At 40.1% G+C, this 16,183-nt stretch overlaps 1 protein-coding gene across 3 annotated transcripts in view; it reads right to left on the minus strand.

The window, feature by feature from the left end:
* The window catches only part of SPOCK1 (SPARC (osteonectin), cwcv and kazal like domains proteoglycan 1), a 327,067-nt gene that overhangs the window by 58,256 nt on the left and 252,628 nt on the right, over positions 1-16,183 (minus strand). For all 3 annotated transcript variants that reach the window (XM_029998154.1, XM_029998153.1, XM_029998155.2), the window contains one exon: positions 7,965-8,079. In XM_029998154.1, coding sequence (XP_029854014.1) covers positions 7,965-8,079 — 115 coding nt within the window. The remainder of the gene's footprint in view (positions 1-7,964; positions 8,080-16,183) is intronic.

Genomic DNA, 16,183 nt, shown 5'->3' on the forward strand with positions numbered 1-16,183 from the left:
CTATAAATAGCTAAAGGCCTTGTATTACAAATATTGATATCCTTAAATGTAGTCAGATTATCTCATTCACCAAAGGGAATGGACCTACTTACTCAAGCTGTAACTGCCGAGTACAAGTGTTTGCAGTGACAAGACTCATCTCGCAGCACAAGTTGGTTTTTTAATTGATAATTAAGTCATTTACTTTTTTTGAATTTCAGACAATGAAAACAGTCAAGAAATGCATATTTTCAGCTATCACTATAGGAAAAAGTGCAGCTTCTCAAAAAAGATTATTGAGAATTACTTGCTAGGAACTAGGAAAAAAGCATGGGTTCAAAATTATAGTTTTGTGTCTACTTTAAATCTAACTGTGTGTAGTACCTTTCTCCCATTTCTCTTCCTGGCATGACTAATGTCTTTTTATTTAATTGATGGCTACATTCTGCACTCTTTACTTTCTTTTCTTCCAATAGTTTTTTGCTAACTTTGGAATATAGATACCAAGCCTTAACTTTTCCTCAAAAAAAGGAATATTAAAACCTGCATAAACGGAGAGGGAAGATCATTATGTGAGGTCTTCACAGTGAATCCTGATGCATGCAACCCCTATGGAAGCTGGTGATCCTTTCCAACTCAAAGTAGGTAAATATCAGCTGATTTGGGGACAGAATGGGGCAATACTTTGCATACAAGGTTATACTGTGCCTTGTCCTTTTACGCTCTTGTTGCTTTCATGAAAATATTTGAAAGGAAGCCTTACAAGATTATCTGGCTTCTGAGTTGATCTACATGATTCAAGATGCCTCCTTGCCTTCTTCAGGGAAGTACCATACTTTTAAGGTGTGATCGCTACTTATTGTAAGGCCTTACAAGGTCTGTCCTGATTTGCTAACAAAACTCTAGAAGATTCTGCAAGTGATTTATCTGCAAGGGTTTTGCAGTACCTGTAACTGTTCTGCATAATGACTTGTTAATTGTACGCCATGGAAATTCCTTCCACCTCGCTTCTGCAATACAGCAAAGTCATTAAAAAAATTTTGGACGTTTTTGAGGTTAAATTACATTGATTAAAGATGTTTCACTGAATTTGAAGGAGAGCAGTAACTACTATTGATCACCTCATTATATGTAGCTAGCTGAGAAATCAGTGCAAAGAAGATGTATGATTTGATGGGAATGTAAGTGATATAATTCTGGAGTGATATAAATAGCAGCAGTTTCAACGTTTCCAATTCAGCAACATCTATTGCTTAGTTATAAATGCTTCAGGATGATCAGATTTTCAAAACGGACCAGAAAGAGCCTTGTATGTACCAAGCGCACGGAGAACGTCCTACGCAGATAGGGAGTTAGAAACATGAAGCTTTGCTAAGCAATCCTCTGTAGTTTGTGGATGTGGTTAAGTATTGACCACACAATCACACCAGCATTTCCTTCAGCAAAGAGTTGGGCCCAGTGGCCTCTCAATCAAACCTCTTTGTAAGGGCATCACCATCTTTCTGAGCTACAATAAAAGGACTTGCATTTGGAGCCATTATGGCTCCTTCCTGAGCTATTCCAAGGCTAGCTCTACGTATGACTCTTGATAAAGCACACCTTCTTCACAGACATAGCAGATGATATCAGAGTGATGTGGTACAGGAAGATAAAAAACATGTCAGGAAAAACTAGCATTTGTGTATCAATCAATTAACATGTCTCGTTCTCATTATTAGCTTTTTTGCTCTATTCCTTTTCAGCATGTGAACATTTTATTCATTTGGCTCTTAGATTGTGCATTCTATTTAACACAACACTCCTACAAAAATACAAGTTTTCCCATTAAATATGTATATGTAGAATGTGCAGCCTTTCTCACATAAGCTCCTGCTTTTGTCTGGTGCACAAAACGAAGATACATGTGAGGTCAAGCAGCAGAACAAAACATCTCCAGCTACCATTACTTTGCTCTTTCTTCTGACCCTGGCAAGAACTTGATTTTGCTGTCTTAGTCTTGAAGCTATTTGCTTTTGCTTCTGATAGGAGCGGGTGATGGTAATAGCCATCCATGAAGAGCAAAGGTATCTGTTCTCGCCTGCTTCTCACTTTCTTTTAATCAAATATTAATTGGCTGCAGCCACTTCACTACTCACAGATAATATCTAGCAGAAATGAAAAAAGTTAATCCTTCATGCTTTCAGGAAAGGAATAATAAAGACTGATCTGCTTGTGTGAAAGCTTGCAGGCAAAATCATAGTAATAAAATAGTAATAATTATTATTATAATTATTATTTAAAGATACTACATAACTCAGATTTACTTGGGTAAGGGAATTTCATCATGTAACAAATTAAAAGACTGAATTGCAGTATTCATACAGAAAATTTTGGAGAAAATATCAGATCCTGCAAAGTTTAGAGCTAATAATCCTACTCTTTAGTGATGAAGTCCAAAGAAGGATCGTGTCAGTGTCTGGAACACACATCACTGTGTTCCATGTCCTTATATCCGCTGTGCACTGAAAGTTACACTTTGGTTTGAACAAACATAATTTCTGCTCTGTAAAACAGGAAAAAAACCCCTTCCAGATTTAATGAGATATACTAAAGCTTTGAAACTCTCAGTAATCTTAATTTTAGAATGTTTTTGCTTTACCATTCCCAGAGTTTGAGACTCAAATAGGTCATTTAAAAATCTACCTGGAAATTCAGTGTCAGAAGGAGTCGTTTTTCAAAGCTAAAGCCACAAAAGGAAAAATTTCCTGGCAAATCAAACCCAGGAACCAATTTCAACTCAACCATGTTCATGACTCATACTTCATAAACTTTAAAATTATGTACGCTGCAGTCACGAAAACTTGTGAATAGCAATTTGAAACTGAAATATTTGCTGAAAGTGGATTTCAAAGAAAGACTTAGTTCCAAGACTTTGAATTCTATTCGTTGTCAGTCATTCAGGCACAAGAAGCGATACAACTCATTTGGGAAACACGACTGTGATTTTTTCAAATGAATTTCATGCACTGAGTACTCTTTTTATAAAGGATGGAACATTAGACCTTCTCATCCATCACACCCAATAGGGCTAGTAGTTAAATGCTACCATTCATATTCTAAACTATACCCTAAACAAGGTAGATTCTTGATCGAGCTTGCCAAGACCTATTCCTGTAACTTAAAAATGTTCACTTGGTTCCCTGTAGAAATTTAAACAACACTCAGTATAATTGAATATATTTGCTTTTGCCTATTGACCTTACATTTCCCTGATCAAGATAACAGCATTTTCTTAGAAGTTGCCTCGGGCATTTCTGCAAGGTCAAAAGACACAATGCACAGATAGGGATCAACCTCCTTTGAATTACTGCATCCACTCCAGTGGCTCTGCAACCCTGATGGCAACAAATGAAGACTAGTATGTTGGGAGTATAGCACTCAACTTAGAAAACACGAAGAGGGTATGGTCAGAAAGAGCACTGACATGCTGTTAAACACTTACCATCCTGCCTGAGCTACTACACCGTTAACATATGTAACAAACAGGAGTCACACAGGTGTGGGGGAAGCCGACAGAACCACATTATTGCAACTCCAAATTCACATTTGCCAAGAGATGCTCCAATCATTGCACGATGTTGTCTTTTTGATAGAATGAACTGCACAGTCAAGGGAAAAATCTCTTCCCTTGCCAGTAGGTTCTGAAAAACTAAAACTGGTTGTTTCTCATCTGAAGTCCTTTGTTTATGGAGGGGTTTTAGAAGCTTCAGCTAGTGACAAAATAAGTTACGCTTGATGAGAACTCTAGTTAATATTGCAGAGCTTTTGGAAAGAGGTACCTGAAAACCACCAGCAGACAGGACTTTGTGTCTTAAATAACTTCTCTCACTTAGGTGCCACTAAGAATCTGTTACCAGTCCTTTTGTTTTGTTGAAATTATAGCCTTATTCATTTTATATTATTAGATAAAAGGGCATACACACTCTGAAAGGGCAGCTAACCTCAGGGCAGATTACAGCTCAACCTTTGTCTCTGGGTAGCTGAGTTGAAAGTCAGTGGCTATCATGGGAGCACATTGTAAAGCTGGGATACTGCTGTGCATAATGAAGCTTACCAAGTGTTTTGATAAACTAAAGGAATCTAAATGGGCCTCAAAAAGAAAAGAGAAGAAGCATTAGGGCTTGTCTTCTTTTCCCAAATCTTCCATTAGTACCCTCACAGAGTCCTGTTCTCTGACTCTGACTCAAAATTCCATTTAAGAAAATGAAGAACATGATCCTGCCATCTCTTGAAAGATTTAACTTGATGGTAGAGAGATTATACTGTTGTTGTTTGCCATTAAAGCTAGTAATTCTGGTGTAGTTTTCTTTTGCTAGCATTGGTGTTATTTTATTAACGTCTCCATAGTACCAGTTAGGACTATAAAAGGAATTCCAATTTTTAACATTATTATTAGTCTTGATTTTAATCCTCAAAGCAGAGATGTTTTTGAAGGAGCCTAGGGAGGAGGAAGGAATACAACTCAGACACTGCAGTCAATTGTTACCTCTGAGCACATACAGTTAGATTGCTTTTCTTTGATGCTGCTGCCAATTTTATTCACAAGCCTATAAAAAAAGGTCATGACATTTAGAATTACAGTACTCTGGAAATTAAATGTTCCTTTACATTTTTAATTTCTGAAAGTAATTTATTATGGAATAATATTTGAATATGATTGAATGAATGTGTAAAGATTAATGCAAACTGTCTTCAAATTGGGAGTTCACAACCACATACATTTAACCTTGTTGTATAATAGGCATAAAAAAGTTTATGCAGTAGCTGTAAGAGCTGCATTTCCATTTTGCTGGAAGCATTTGCACTGTAATTCTCCTTAGTATTTTTCCACTGACATGTCTGTATGAAGCATGAGGTTTAGCTCTCCATCATTTTCTACTTAAGGTTACGCTGTATTGAATAGATTTCACAAACCTGGCAACTAAAAAAGGAGCAGAAACTGAGTCTCAACTGTCTACACAATTCTTTTATACAAATTTTTATATGAGAAATCAAATGACCAATTTTTATACCAATTCAGCAATATTAATGAGACTATCATACTCTAGGAGGAAAATAAAATAACTTTGTGTGAAGACCAGAGAAAACACTAAGGTACCAAGTAACCAAAATGCTAGTCCGAAGCTCCAGACTGAGAGGTCTGGGGATTTGATGAAGGGGAGATCGCTCAAGTGCTGCCGTGACCAGGCTTCGGGGGACTGCCACGCTCTGCCATGTGATTGCCTCGTATCTCTCACACATGTCACCTCAGATACCAGTCAGGGTTTATTTCTCCAAAGCCAGGTGACACTACTTGTTGATCAAATAAAGGAATCTTACGAAAGGCAGTGCTATGGAAATTTTTTGTGGTCAGCTATTAGAATTCATAATTCTCCCATAAACCTAAGGCTAGCTGGCTGGCTTCCAGGCTGTAAAGGGCAGACACACACAATACTGAATCCCTTTTCGGATGCTGCTAAAATTGCACCTGGGTAAAATTTATACTGGTATATAGAATTTACTCATTTTTGAGTCAGTTTTGTCATGGAAACTCCTGGGAGCTCTTTGTTAAAAGACTGACAAACTCTGAAATATTCACTTTGAGACCCCATTACACTCAGTGGGTCAGCTGAAAAGACAACATCTGAAGAAAGGAGACCGAGAAGGTAAGTTGAAGGAAGTCTTTAACTGGCACGTTACTGGCACATTCAAAGATCCAGAAGAAAATTTAAGATAAAGCAAGTTAGAAAGCCCCTTTGCTATGGATTATTTGATTCTCAACGGCAAATCCTTTTGTGGGCTTTTCAGCACCTAACCCCAGGAAGAAACAGACAGTGATAAAGCAAAATATTATACTGCTATTATTTTTTGCATATACATATACATACACACACACAATCACTCCCATGCCTGTAAAAGTATCTTGCTTATGCCACTATAATCAGGCTCATGAGCAGTTTCTTTGCATACACTTGATGCGGGAGATGACTAGTGTCTTCGGCTTTTTGAATGTTTCCACACACATGTGGCAATGATTTCCATTATTTCCCAGGTGACTGTGTTCCTCCAAGGGGGCAGCGCACTCTCTTCATGCCACGCTGAAGATGGCAGAATTGAAGCATTTAATATCCTTGTCACCAGGGCAATGGCAGGAGTACTGTTAGCTCAAGTTTGGCCTCTTGAAAAAGCCTTCAGGAAAGTTGCTCTGCAGATCACCCCATCTATTAAATTAATGCTTTGTTGGCTGGAGTTAAAGTTTTGAGTCAAGCAAAACAAAAGCCTGGGTTTCAGAATACATATACCCTGTCAAATTGCATTTATCAAGATAAGGGTTATTAGAATCTTTTTTCTCTTGTGTGAATGAAATTGTAAGCTTAAAATGTCACTGAAGATTTATTAATCTGATACTCTTTCTGATAAGGGCAAAGAAAGAGAAAGGGCAAAGAAAAAGAAATATTTCTTGTAGCCTGATAAGGGCTACAAGAAATAGAAAATATGAATAAGGCAATTTATCAGTGGGTATACTGTAACCAAAAGATTCAAGCCACATAAAACAATATTACAGTTATATATTGATATCAGAATCTTGCCATCTAAAATACTTCATCTAAGTTTGATAGCTATGCAGAAAAATGTCTGTGGTTTGCAAAAATTGAAATAAACCTGAATTTTCAAAATCTAGGCTGGAGAATCACTTCTTTTTCTAGAAAGTAGATGGAGGCCTAATGTGAAAACTAGTGCTGTGCTAGAGGATACGGTGTGTGCAGCATCACCAGCAGGTCCATCAGTGTTTTCAGCTGAAGCGACAGGGCCCGAAATAACTAGAGGAAGTGCTGTTTAAACTTTTTTTTTCTGTTTATGTGCCTGCTACTGTTGGAACGTGTCCATAGTGGGGAGGAGTAAGAGCGAAGAGAGGTTCTCAAATATTTTAGGTCAAACAGACCATTGTTAAAGCTTCATCTTTTTTGTACTCCTTGGGGTGCACAAGGCAAATAAACACATTTCACTGCTTAACGTGACAGAGCAAACCCTGCTTAAGTCACTGCTTTGGCTTTGTGAGCTACTAATACAGCCAGGAGCCCAGCAGCTGTCAGTGCATTAACCCTCTTAGCACTCTTCCTAAGGGAGGGGAGACAACACTGTACTTAAAACAGGCTAGTATTCACTTTGCCACAGATGCTCTCACCAGCACATCTGTACTCATATCCAGAAACCACAGCCACAAGTAACAACTCTTTTCCCTTCCAAAGGGCTTTCCCCAGAGCAGGGTGGAAACTCTTAAGACAGAACCTGGCTGTGGCACTCGCCCTGCTGCTGGACTTCTGCTTTTCATCAGTCTCTTTTGCAAGAACTAATTCCCTTTGGATGAAGTCCCTCTGAGACAGCTTGGGCTTACTTCCTTGGAAAAGACCTGGGGGACTAAATTAGCTCACCAGGCTTTCCGACCTAAACAGAGAACTCACCAGACAGCTGGCAGGGAGAACAGCCATTTGTACTGAGACTCCAACCTTCAGTTTTATATAACATCATTTGCCATGAGTTTGTTGTTGAAACAATTTCATATATAAATACAGATATGTATATCTATTTAATATATATTTGACTTTTAATGATAATGTTAATAACAATAAAGATGAAAACGAGAATTCAGATGCCATGTAATATAGATGTGTGACTTCAACTTTTTGGTTAACACACAGGCTACTAATTTTTTTTTAACTTATGAAGTAAGGAACCATCAAGTAGTATTTTATCTTTTCTATCTTCTTTTATCTTATGTTAGTTTTGCAGCAGTCGAGATGTTTGAAAACACTATGTGTTTAGAAAAGGATTAGTTGTACCTTCGCTTTTTCTCAGAAAGCTTTACGTATAAAATCTACTAGTTAAGAAACACCTTTCTTACATTTTTCTAAGAACATAGCAAGAACCAATTAATCTACTATAGTCCCATTAACAGCTCAACTTACCAGTCTTCTCCGTCTTGTGTTTTGAACTTTCAGGTCCTGGAAGGCAGGGGCAGGGCCCTTCGCATCGAGCTGTGATGGTCTTGCCAGAAGTACATGCATGAAACTCCAACTTGCACTAGAATCATAAAAAAAAGCAAAAATACGTTTAGAATTAGGACAAGATATAAAAGCAGCAGCTGTGGATTAAATGAGAAATTGCATTTAGCAGTAATGGCATTGGACAGATTGCAGAACTTCAGCCTCTATTGAAAATGCCATTGTTTTTATTATTACAGATAACAACAATAATAGCTACTTCCTATGCAGAGTTTTACGCGGCACTTCTAAATATGCCTCATAAAGTGTTGTTGTTATTCCCTGCTTAAATATACAGAATCTGCAGCACAGAAAGCTGAAACAATTTCTTCCAGGTCACCTAAGAGATCAGTGGCAAAGCTGGGAAGAAAATACAAACCTCCAGAATCCCATGTGTTTCCTATGCTGTATTACCATGTTTCGGCTGTGAAATCATGCCATCTATCACCTGTTACCACTACTGATTTATTAGTTCGGTCTTTTTGTGGAGCTGGGAGCACTCAACTTCCACTGCAAGCAATGGGCTTGGTCTGAATAACATCCATGAAAAGACACCAATCCTCATAATAGTGAGAACTAAAAGAAATCAGCTCATCAGCTGATGAGACTGGTCCTTCAACACGTCAGCTTCTCTGAACAAGGAGGAAATTTTAAATGACTCCTACCAATAACTATAAATTGCCTTAACAGTTAACAGCACCATCCCTAAAAATAGCCAATCATCATGCAATCAACTCCAGAAATACAACAAAATTGTACAACTGAAGAGTGAAGATTAAAGCATGAGGGATACAGGATCGTTCCCTATATCTGCATATTGTTACTTCTTCCTTTCCCTTCCTTCAAACCTCAGCAGATGGGATTTACAGCGCCTCTTGACAGTCACCACATTCAAACCATTTAGGGCAGCAGGACATGTGCAGTATCAGACAAATGAGACAACCCAGGAGAATTAATATTGCAAAAGCATGCTAGTTAAAAAAGCCCTGATTTATAACATACTGACTATTCATAGCCTTTACTGTTTGCATGACATATATTTTAGTGCTGACTTTCCTAAGAGCTTTGTGGCTGCGTAGTTGTCCTCTCTGCAGTTACTGCTCCAAGGATATTTTCCCCAGACTGTGCCCAGCAGCACGGTTGCTGGAGACTAGACTAACCTGCTAATAAAATGGAGTAAAAGAAAACAGCACGCAGAAGCAGGAACAAAAATGTGCGAGGCGTTCTCTTTGGCTTGATACCTAATGAACTGAATTCAGTTCCATTTTTTGTCGTCTTCAAGCACTGATTTCACCAGATCGGAATCTGAGGGCTTTTAATGCAAGGGGGGGTTTTGCCTGCAGCGCTGAAGCTGGCGCTCCTCCCTGCAGAGACTGCCTCCTGCCAGGGGAAATTGGAAACGTTGGGCTGTAAAATCCCTTTGATAAGGCTGAGTTTTATTATAGATTAATTCTTCTTCATTTAAAAGTAAGCCAGCATGCTTACACAGCGTGACACAATGTGTTTTGAAACGTGCAGCTTTTTTGAAGGCCGAGGGACACACGGCATAAGACCACGGCATTACCCAAAGAGCATGCAGTGGGCAACTGGAGCTCATCTAGCAACAGCCACTGACAAAAATCACAGCATCATCTTCTGTTATTTTGGTACAGTGGAAGCCAAGAGAACAGAACGGGATGTTGTTACAAGATAAATGCCTCCTGCTTTGGAAGTACTGCAAATATCTTGGCTTTGCCTCTGTTTGTTTTTGTTAAAAGGGCTCATCTTTGCCCAGGCTTTAATCTAGCAGCAGGAGACCATTATCCTGTGCCTACATCCTATTCTGTTGACATTATCTCCCAGCCATTCTGAACTTCAATGTACCCTGGTGGTTGCATGCCGTGTGATGTTCTGCCCTTCCGATTTAGAAAATGCACGGCCACACACAAACATGTGCAAGCTTAGCTTGCGCTTTACACTAATTTCTTGCAAGACTGAAGGGAATGCAAGTACTTATTTTTCATCTGTCTGCTCCATAAATACACTTGCTTAATCTATGCTGTTTGGACAGAAGACAGACACAAAAGAAAGCACATCAGAAGGAGAGGAGAACGGGAGAAAGGAGAACACTCTCCGAGCACACAGTCCTGAAGGCAGTGACTCTCTTTCTGCAGCGTATTCTGATAGTCAATATGTTATTGAGAACACAGGCATAAATCTTCTTCCTGCAGCTGGAGTTGATCATTTAGTCCCTTACAGAACATCAATTAGTTACATATTTTATTATACATAATAAATGTAAATTATGTATCTAAGCATTAGCAATTATACTTCAAATACCACCTTTAAGATGGTAAGGCCTATTTCAAGCCTGTTAATTATCTGTAGTTAAGAAAGAAAGAGTTTTATACTTGGAAACAGCAAGGCGAGTTTTTTCTCAGCTTTCCTTATGACTGATAAAAATGACAACCAAAAAGCTCAAAATAAACCAAAAAAAGAAACTGCTTAAAAAGGTCTATCTCTATTACCTGAGTGTGCAGGGCAAGAAAGAGAGCTAAACTTGAAGATCACAATGGTGCAGTCACATGTAAGTAAATTTACACCTATGATTAACCACATTATATTCCCACCATACTTGTTTGGGATGTTAGTTTGCATACATATAAAACTGGGGTGGCAGCTTGGTGTTGAGGGAGAAAGATGAAAGAACTCCATTGTTTTTAATATTAAATTAGGGAAACACTGATTACTTTTCAACATCTAATCACTGTATGTAACTGTTTGTCCCTTCCCTAAAGAAAAACATGGAAATATACTTTCCATGTGATGGTGTGCTTACTCACTGTAATAACCTACACAAGTAGCTCAACTTTGGATTTAATGATGTTGCCTAAGCCAAACTAAGCGATATGCAGAGGCAGAGGGGCCACAGAAGATGTCTTGTGGTGGAATAATGAAGCTTTTGGACTACTCCGCCACTGGATCTACAGTCTAGAAGGAGCCTCTTGGCTTCCCCCAAGCCACAGACACTGCATTTCTATTTTTGTGGAGAAAACCCAAATACCCTCTTTCCTTTTGCCATCCTCAACTCCTTCTCACATGAAAGTAAAAAGAAACACACTACAGGACAAAACATATTAAACGAGGGAACGATCCAACCTATCAGTCATTAACACCAAACAGACATTAAGAGTTTTTGCAGACACAAGCCATTAAGACCTTGCAGTGATTCTATGCAGGACTCACTGGGAGCAGTCCTGCAGTTTGGGGCTGGTCCCTCTGATTTCAGGGAACCCACCTCACTCAAGCTATGACTGGGTATGCTTTGGCTCTCCACTGAGATCTACTCCTACTAGAGCTCCCTGGGTCCTGTCAAGCTTCATGTTTCTCTGCTGCCTCCCTGGTGTTTGAACTGCATTTGTTTACTACGAACCCCAAGGCCCACATAAACATCTCTAAACTATTTTACTGCAAATGGAAAAGCAGCTCTGTTATTTGTTGCTAAATGTATATGGAGATCAATAAAATATATGAGGGGAGAAACGGTTGAACATATTCATGGAAAATTCATAAATTAATTTATTCAACTAAGACGTGGGAAATTATTGCAGAGTGTGTTTTGGCTAAAGTGTTCCCCTGAGAATCCACTACTCGTATAATGATTCCCTCTTTATTGTCAGTGAATCTAAAGCAATGTGTTTTGCATAAGCATTCACATTTGAGGGAGAAAGAAAATAGCTACATAAAATTTATTCCCAGCTATTTTATTCTTGTCTGTCAGTCTCCAGCCTGTAGTCCCTGATAGAGTAGAATCTAGATGTTTTTTTTAATGATGTAATAAAACAGCGTATTTCTGTCTTTATCCTGGCTCTCAACTTTTGGCAGCCAGGTTTTGATCTAACCTGCACGTAAGTAATATTTTCGAATAAGTTACTGTGATCTTTTACACAAGGGTGTATATTTGACTAACGAATGTCTACGCGGACAGCTTAGTACAGCCTCCAGACCACATCAATTCTCAATACCTTGAAGAGCTTTGCATCCTGACACAAGGAACTCGGCTATTCGCTTCAAACGCAGCCGAGGCAGCAGTCAGGTGAAAGAGGGGAGAGCAGCGCTCCGGGATGCAGGCGGGTGCTGGCCCTCCGGAGCATCGGGACGGAGGAGCCCGAGGAGCTGCCTCCCGGCTCGTACGGAGCGATGTGCAGCACCACGCTCTGCTGCAGAGCTGAAACTCCCTCTGGCAGCCAGTCAGCCACAGGTGAGACAACAGCTTAGGAAGCTACTTCTTCCACCAGCAGATACCCAGCTGGTCCCTGCTGAGATCAGCTAATACTCCCCTGCCAGCGGAGGAGAGCAGACAGGAACACTGCGACAATAAATGCTCCCAACAGCAGAGATGGCCTTGGTGCACACCGACAATATTTGATGCATTAACTACACGTGCTGGGATGCAGACCGGCAGCTCGCTCGGTAACGGACATAGCTCTGCATTTCTTCATTGTGATTCTAATTACAATATATAGGGGAAATACTGTCAGATCCTAGCCCTGACAGCACCTTTCATTGGGAATGCAGATGTAATTGAGAATCTGCTGTAGGTGCCCCAGATGGCCTGGGACATACTATGTGCCTAACATTACTCCTGTTTGTAGGGCCACAGAGAGGACGGACGACCGGAGCGCTTCGCACAGGCTCAGTACCCTGGGCGATCTCACAGCCTTGATAACAAACACGCACCAGGGAAGGGGATGAGGAGAGAGCACACTTTATCCAGGGTTCAGCAGAGGGGAGGCTCTCCGAGTCCCTGATTTAGTCTTAATACGAAATCTATAATTTAAAATTTCTTGTAGTTATGCTAGTAAAGGAGAAAATGTTCACTTCCAAACTTCTATTGCTTCTGTCATTAATTGAAATGTGAATTAAAAAGGAGAGAACCATATTTTTGTTGGTGGGAGTATGCAGGAATTAGCAGACAATATACATGACGAAGATCAACTACCATGAAGTCTCTTTCTTGAAAGACTGAAAATTGGAATAGGAGGTTAAATTTTATAGTATACTAATTAAAATATATGTTAGAAACCTGAAATGTTACATCTTACTAATAGCAGTGGCTCTAAAATTCTGTTGTTGAACAGTGCTCTCGCCTGGAAGACACTGCATCTTCTTTAGCGCCCTGCAGCTTTTTACATTTCCGCCGAGAATTATTTCAGTGAGTGTTTGTTTTACGGTGCATCTTTTGTTCACTCACAATATCTCTTCTAAACTTCAGATATGAATAACAAAAGCTCATTATTTTCTACCTTATCTTTTACTTGGTACCTGCCACCAGCAGAAGCTAAAACTTCCTGAAATTACAGCATATATATTTTTTAGTCCAGAGAGTTTCTTTATATCAGTAGGTTTTCGTACCTATCTGTCTTAGCAGATAATTAGAATCCATTGGAATTCAGACACTCATTTGAGCAGGATTGTTTGTTTACATGCTTTAGAGCAGTGCTTGCCATCGCTTCCTTAGCTAGGACTCTTATCAGTATTTTCTTTATAAGCCTCTGTTTCCAGTTTTCATCAGATGGAAGAAAAAAATACTATATTTGGAATACTCTCAGACCAAAAGATTTTTTTTTTTTTTTTTTAAACTTGGCACAATAAAAAAGGTTCAGTATCTTTTCTTCAAATCCCCAAAGAAACGTCATATGGTGCACTCTCATTGCATACTGCTGAACATGTACATTAAAAAGTTTTAATAGGAATTCTGTAAACTTTCGGGCTCTGTAAAACCCGAAATCCTGAAAACAACCACCCAGCTGGGCAGCTGGGAGACGGCAAAGTCAACCACGTGAATTCACGTTTGTAAAAAGCCAGACGCTAACGCGAAGTCCTGACACGAGTCTCACATTTTGGGCTACGTGACCGGGTTGTGGGGTCCCTTAGCACTCCTCCTCCCCGCCGCGCAGTTCCGCTGCTCTGCAAACCAGCGCCTTGCCCAGGCCCTGCTGCCCTGCGACAGGGCGGGAGAACTCCGTGCCTCAGAGGGGGCACCGAAAATACGGACCGAGCTCTGTCCCCAGGACTGACCGCTTGGGTAGGATTTACACTGACAGAAGTGGCATTCTACGGCCGGATGAGCATTTTTGCTAGCTAGTATAGTCATCTAATTTCTCTGCGCACACACTTGCTGTTCCTTCTGCTCGAAGGGTAAGCTCCCTGCAGCAGGGCTTCCTGCCCTGCACAGGCTCTGCTCCTGGGTAGGACTGGCTCATGTTATTGCAATAAAAGTAAAGGGGAACCTGGAGGGGGGAAAAAAAAAAAAAAAAAAAAATCATTTGTTTTCTTTTAGAATAGCTGCCAGGCAAACACACAGCACTTTATCTTTGCAGTAAAAGCTGTACAAAGATATTTTAAAAACCTGGAGTTCTAATTAGGAGCTCTGTTCTCCTTATGAGAATATATAGCTGCTGATGATATTAATGGGACTTATGCATGCATACCAGTGGTGGAATAAACTCTAATTAACACAATCTATTGTGTAAATACACATTGAGCCATTTTTAAAACATGTGCTAGCTGTAGCTTTGAAGCAGATGTTATAGCCAATTGGCTCAGAAATTCCCCTTTCTGCAAGAAATGACATGAAGGACCTTATTATATCTCAGGTAAACAACAAATATTGGAGAAAGTCTCTCACTGCACACTTAGCTGACAGGCTAGTGGTTCATAATCTGCTAGGAAAAAAGAACAGCTTCCAGATGTGGGGTCAAGAAGAAAGAGACCCAGGTTTCAAGGCACTGATATTAAACAGGCTGAACAAATCTACGCAGCTGAATGCAGTAACACCAAAAGGTCTCATGCAGCAAAGCTCTGAGGACCACAAATTGTTCTACACTCCACAGCTCTGCCCTCTGCAATCCTGCTGCTCTAATGAAGGGAGAGCTGCAGGACTTTGCACTCCGGGTAGAATTAACCATGGGAGCAGAGGGAAAGCATAAGACCCGGGCAATCTTTAAACATCTCTCTTTAAATCAGGAGGTCACATCATTAATATTGCCAACCGCCGGTGCTCCAAGTACATAGCTCAGGTCCCTAAAATTATGCTTGTCAATTTTAAGATTTTAAAATGTAACAACACTTTTTTAATTTTTCACCTGCTTTTTTTTTAATTAGGTCCCGCCCTTATGCAAATTACATGGTTTTGACTCTTACAGCCTAAGTTTAAACAACTGACTACCAATTCCAGAACAACTGGAAAGACAGAAGGTTCATCTTCCAGGAAGAGACAATCGGTTCCTGGCCTGGGCTTCAGAAAAGAGCGAGCTGAGTTGCAAGAGGCAGCTTTCACGCAATTCAGAATGGCTTTACTTGCATATTTTGTGGCTCCGTGCTATAACTAGAAGCATGCACACCTCTCTCAAAATAGGTTTCGACCTCTCGGCAGGAGAAGAGCAGAGGAGCTCCTTGTTTTCATCAGTTAAAGTCAAAGAGTTGTTTAGAAAACTGCTCAGCAGAGGGTCAGCTCTGCTCCTAAGAAGAGTTCACGTCTCTCTGCCTTCAGATTAGTGCGTGAGAGCGCCTTAAAAGAGAGCCTGTGCCCATGGGGTCCAAGTCCTACACAGCACAGCCAGGAGAAAAAGGGGGAGGAAAGGAGCAGGGCAGAGCCGTGGGGCCAGGCATGCTGCCCGCGGGCTCTCAGGACAGCGCCTGGAAGCACTCCCCAGTGGTGTGGAAACCCAAGGTAATGGTACAGCTAAAGCAGTGACTCTGGAGCAAAGTATCTGACCACACTGAAATCAGAATATGGGTTCCTAAGTGTTCTGCCATTAATTTGTTTCTAAAGGACTACTTGGTTGATCTTTCGTATTTGTAATTGGACTCCAAGTAGCCAAAAGCTTTGCATTTCAGTGTTACCCTGCTGGTTAAAACTACCCAAAGAAGAAAGAAATACAGCCTTAAAAAAAAAAAAAAAAAAGAAAAAAGAAAAAAAAGAACCATTTCCCAAACTGACTGATGGCTGAAGAGTTAGTAGGGTGACTGCTTGTAGGCATGTTGAACCATTCCAGTGCTTGAATGGCAGGGCTGCAAACCAAGGAAATGATCATGTACTCATGCTGCTGCAAACTGCCCTTACGGACAGAGCAAAATCGGCTAATTTGGGAACTTCTGGA

This window comes from Aquila chrysaetos, chromosome 22 (genome assembly GCF_900496995.4).
Source record: "Aquila chrysaetos chrysaetos chromosome 22, bAquChr1.4, whole genome shotgun sequence".
NCBI lineage: Eukaryota > Metazoa > Chordata > Aves > Accipitriformes > Accipitridae > Aquila > Aquila chrysaetos.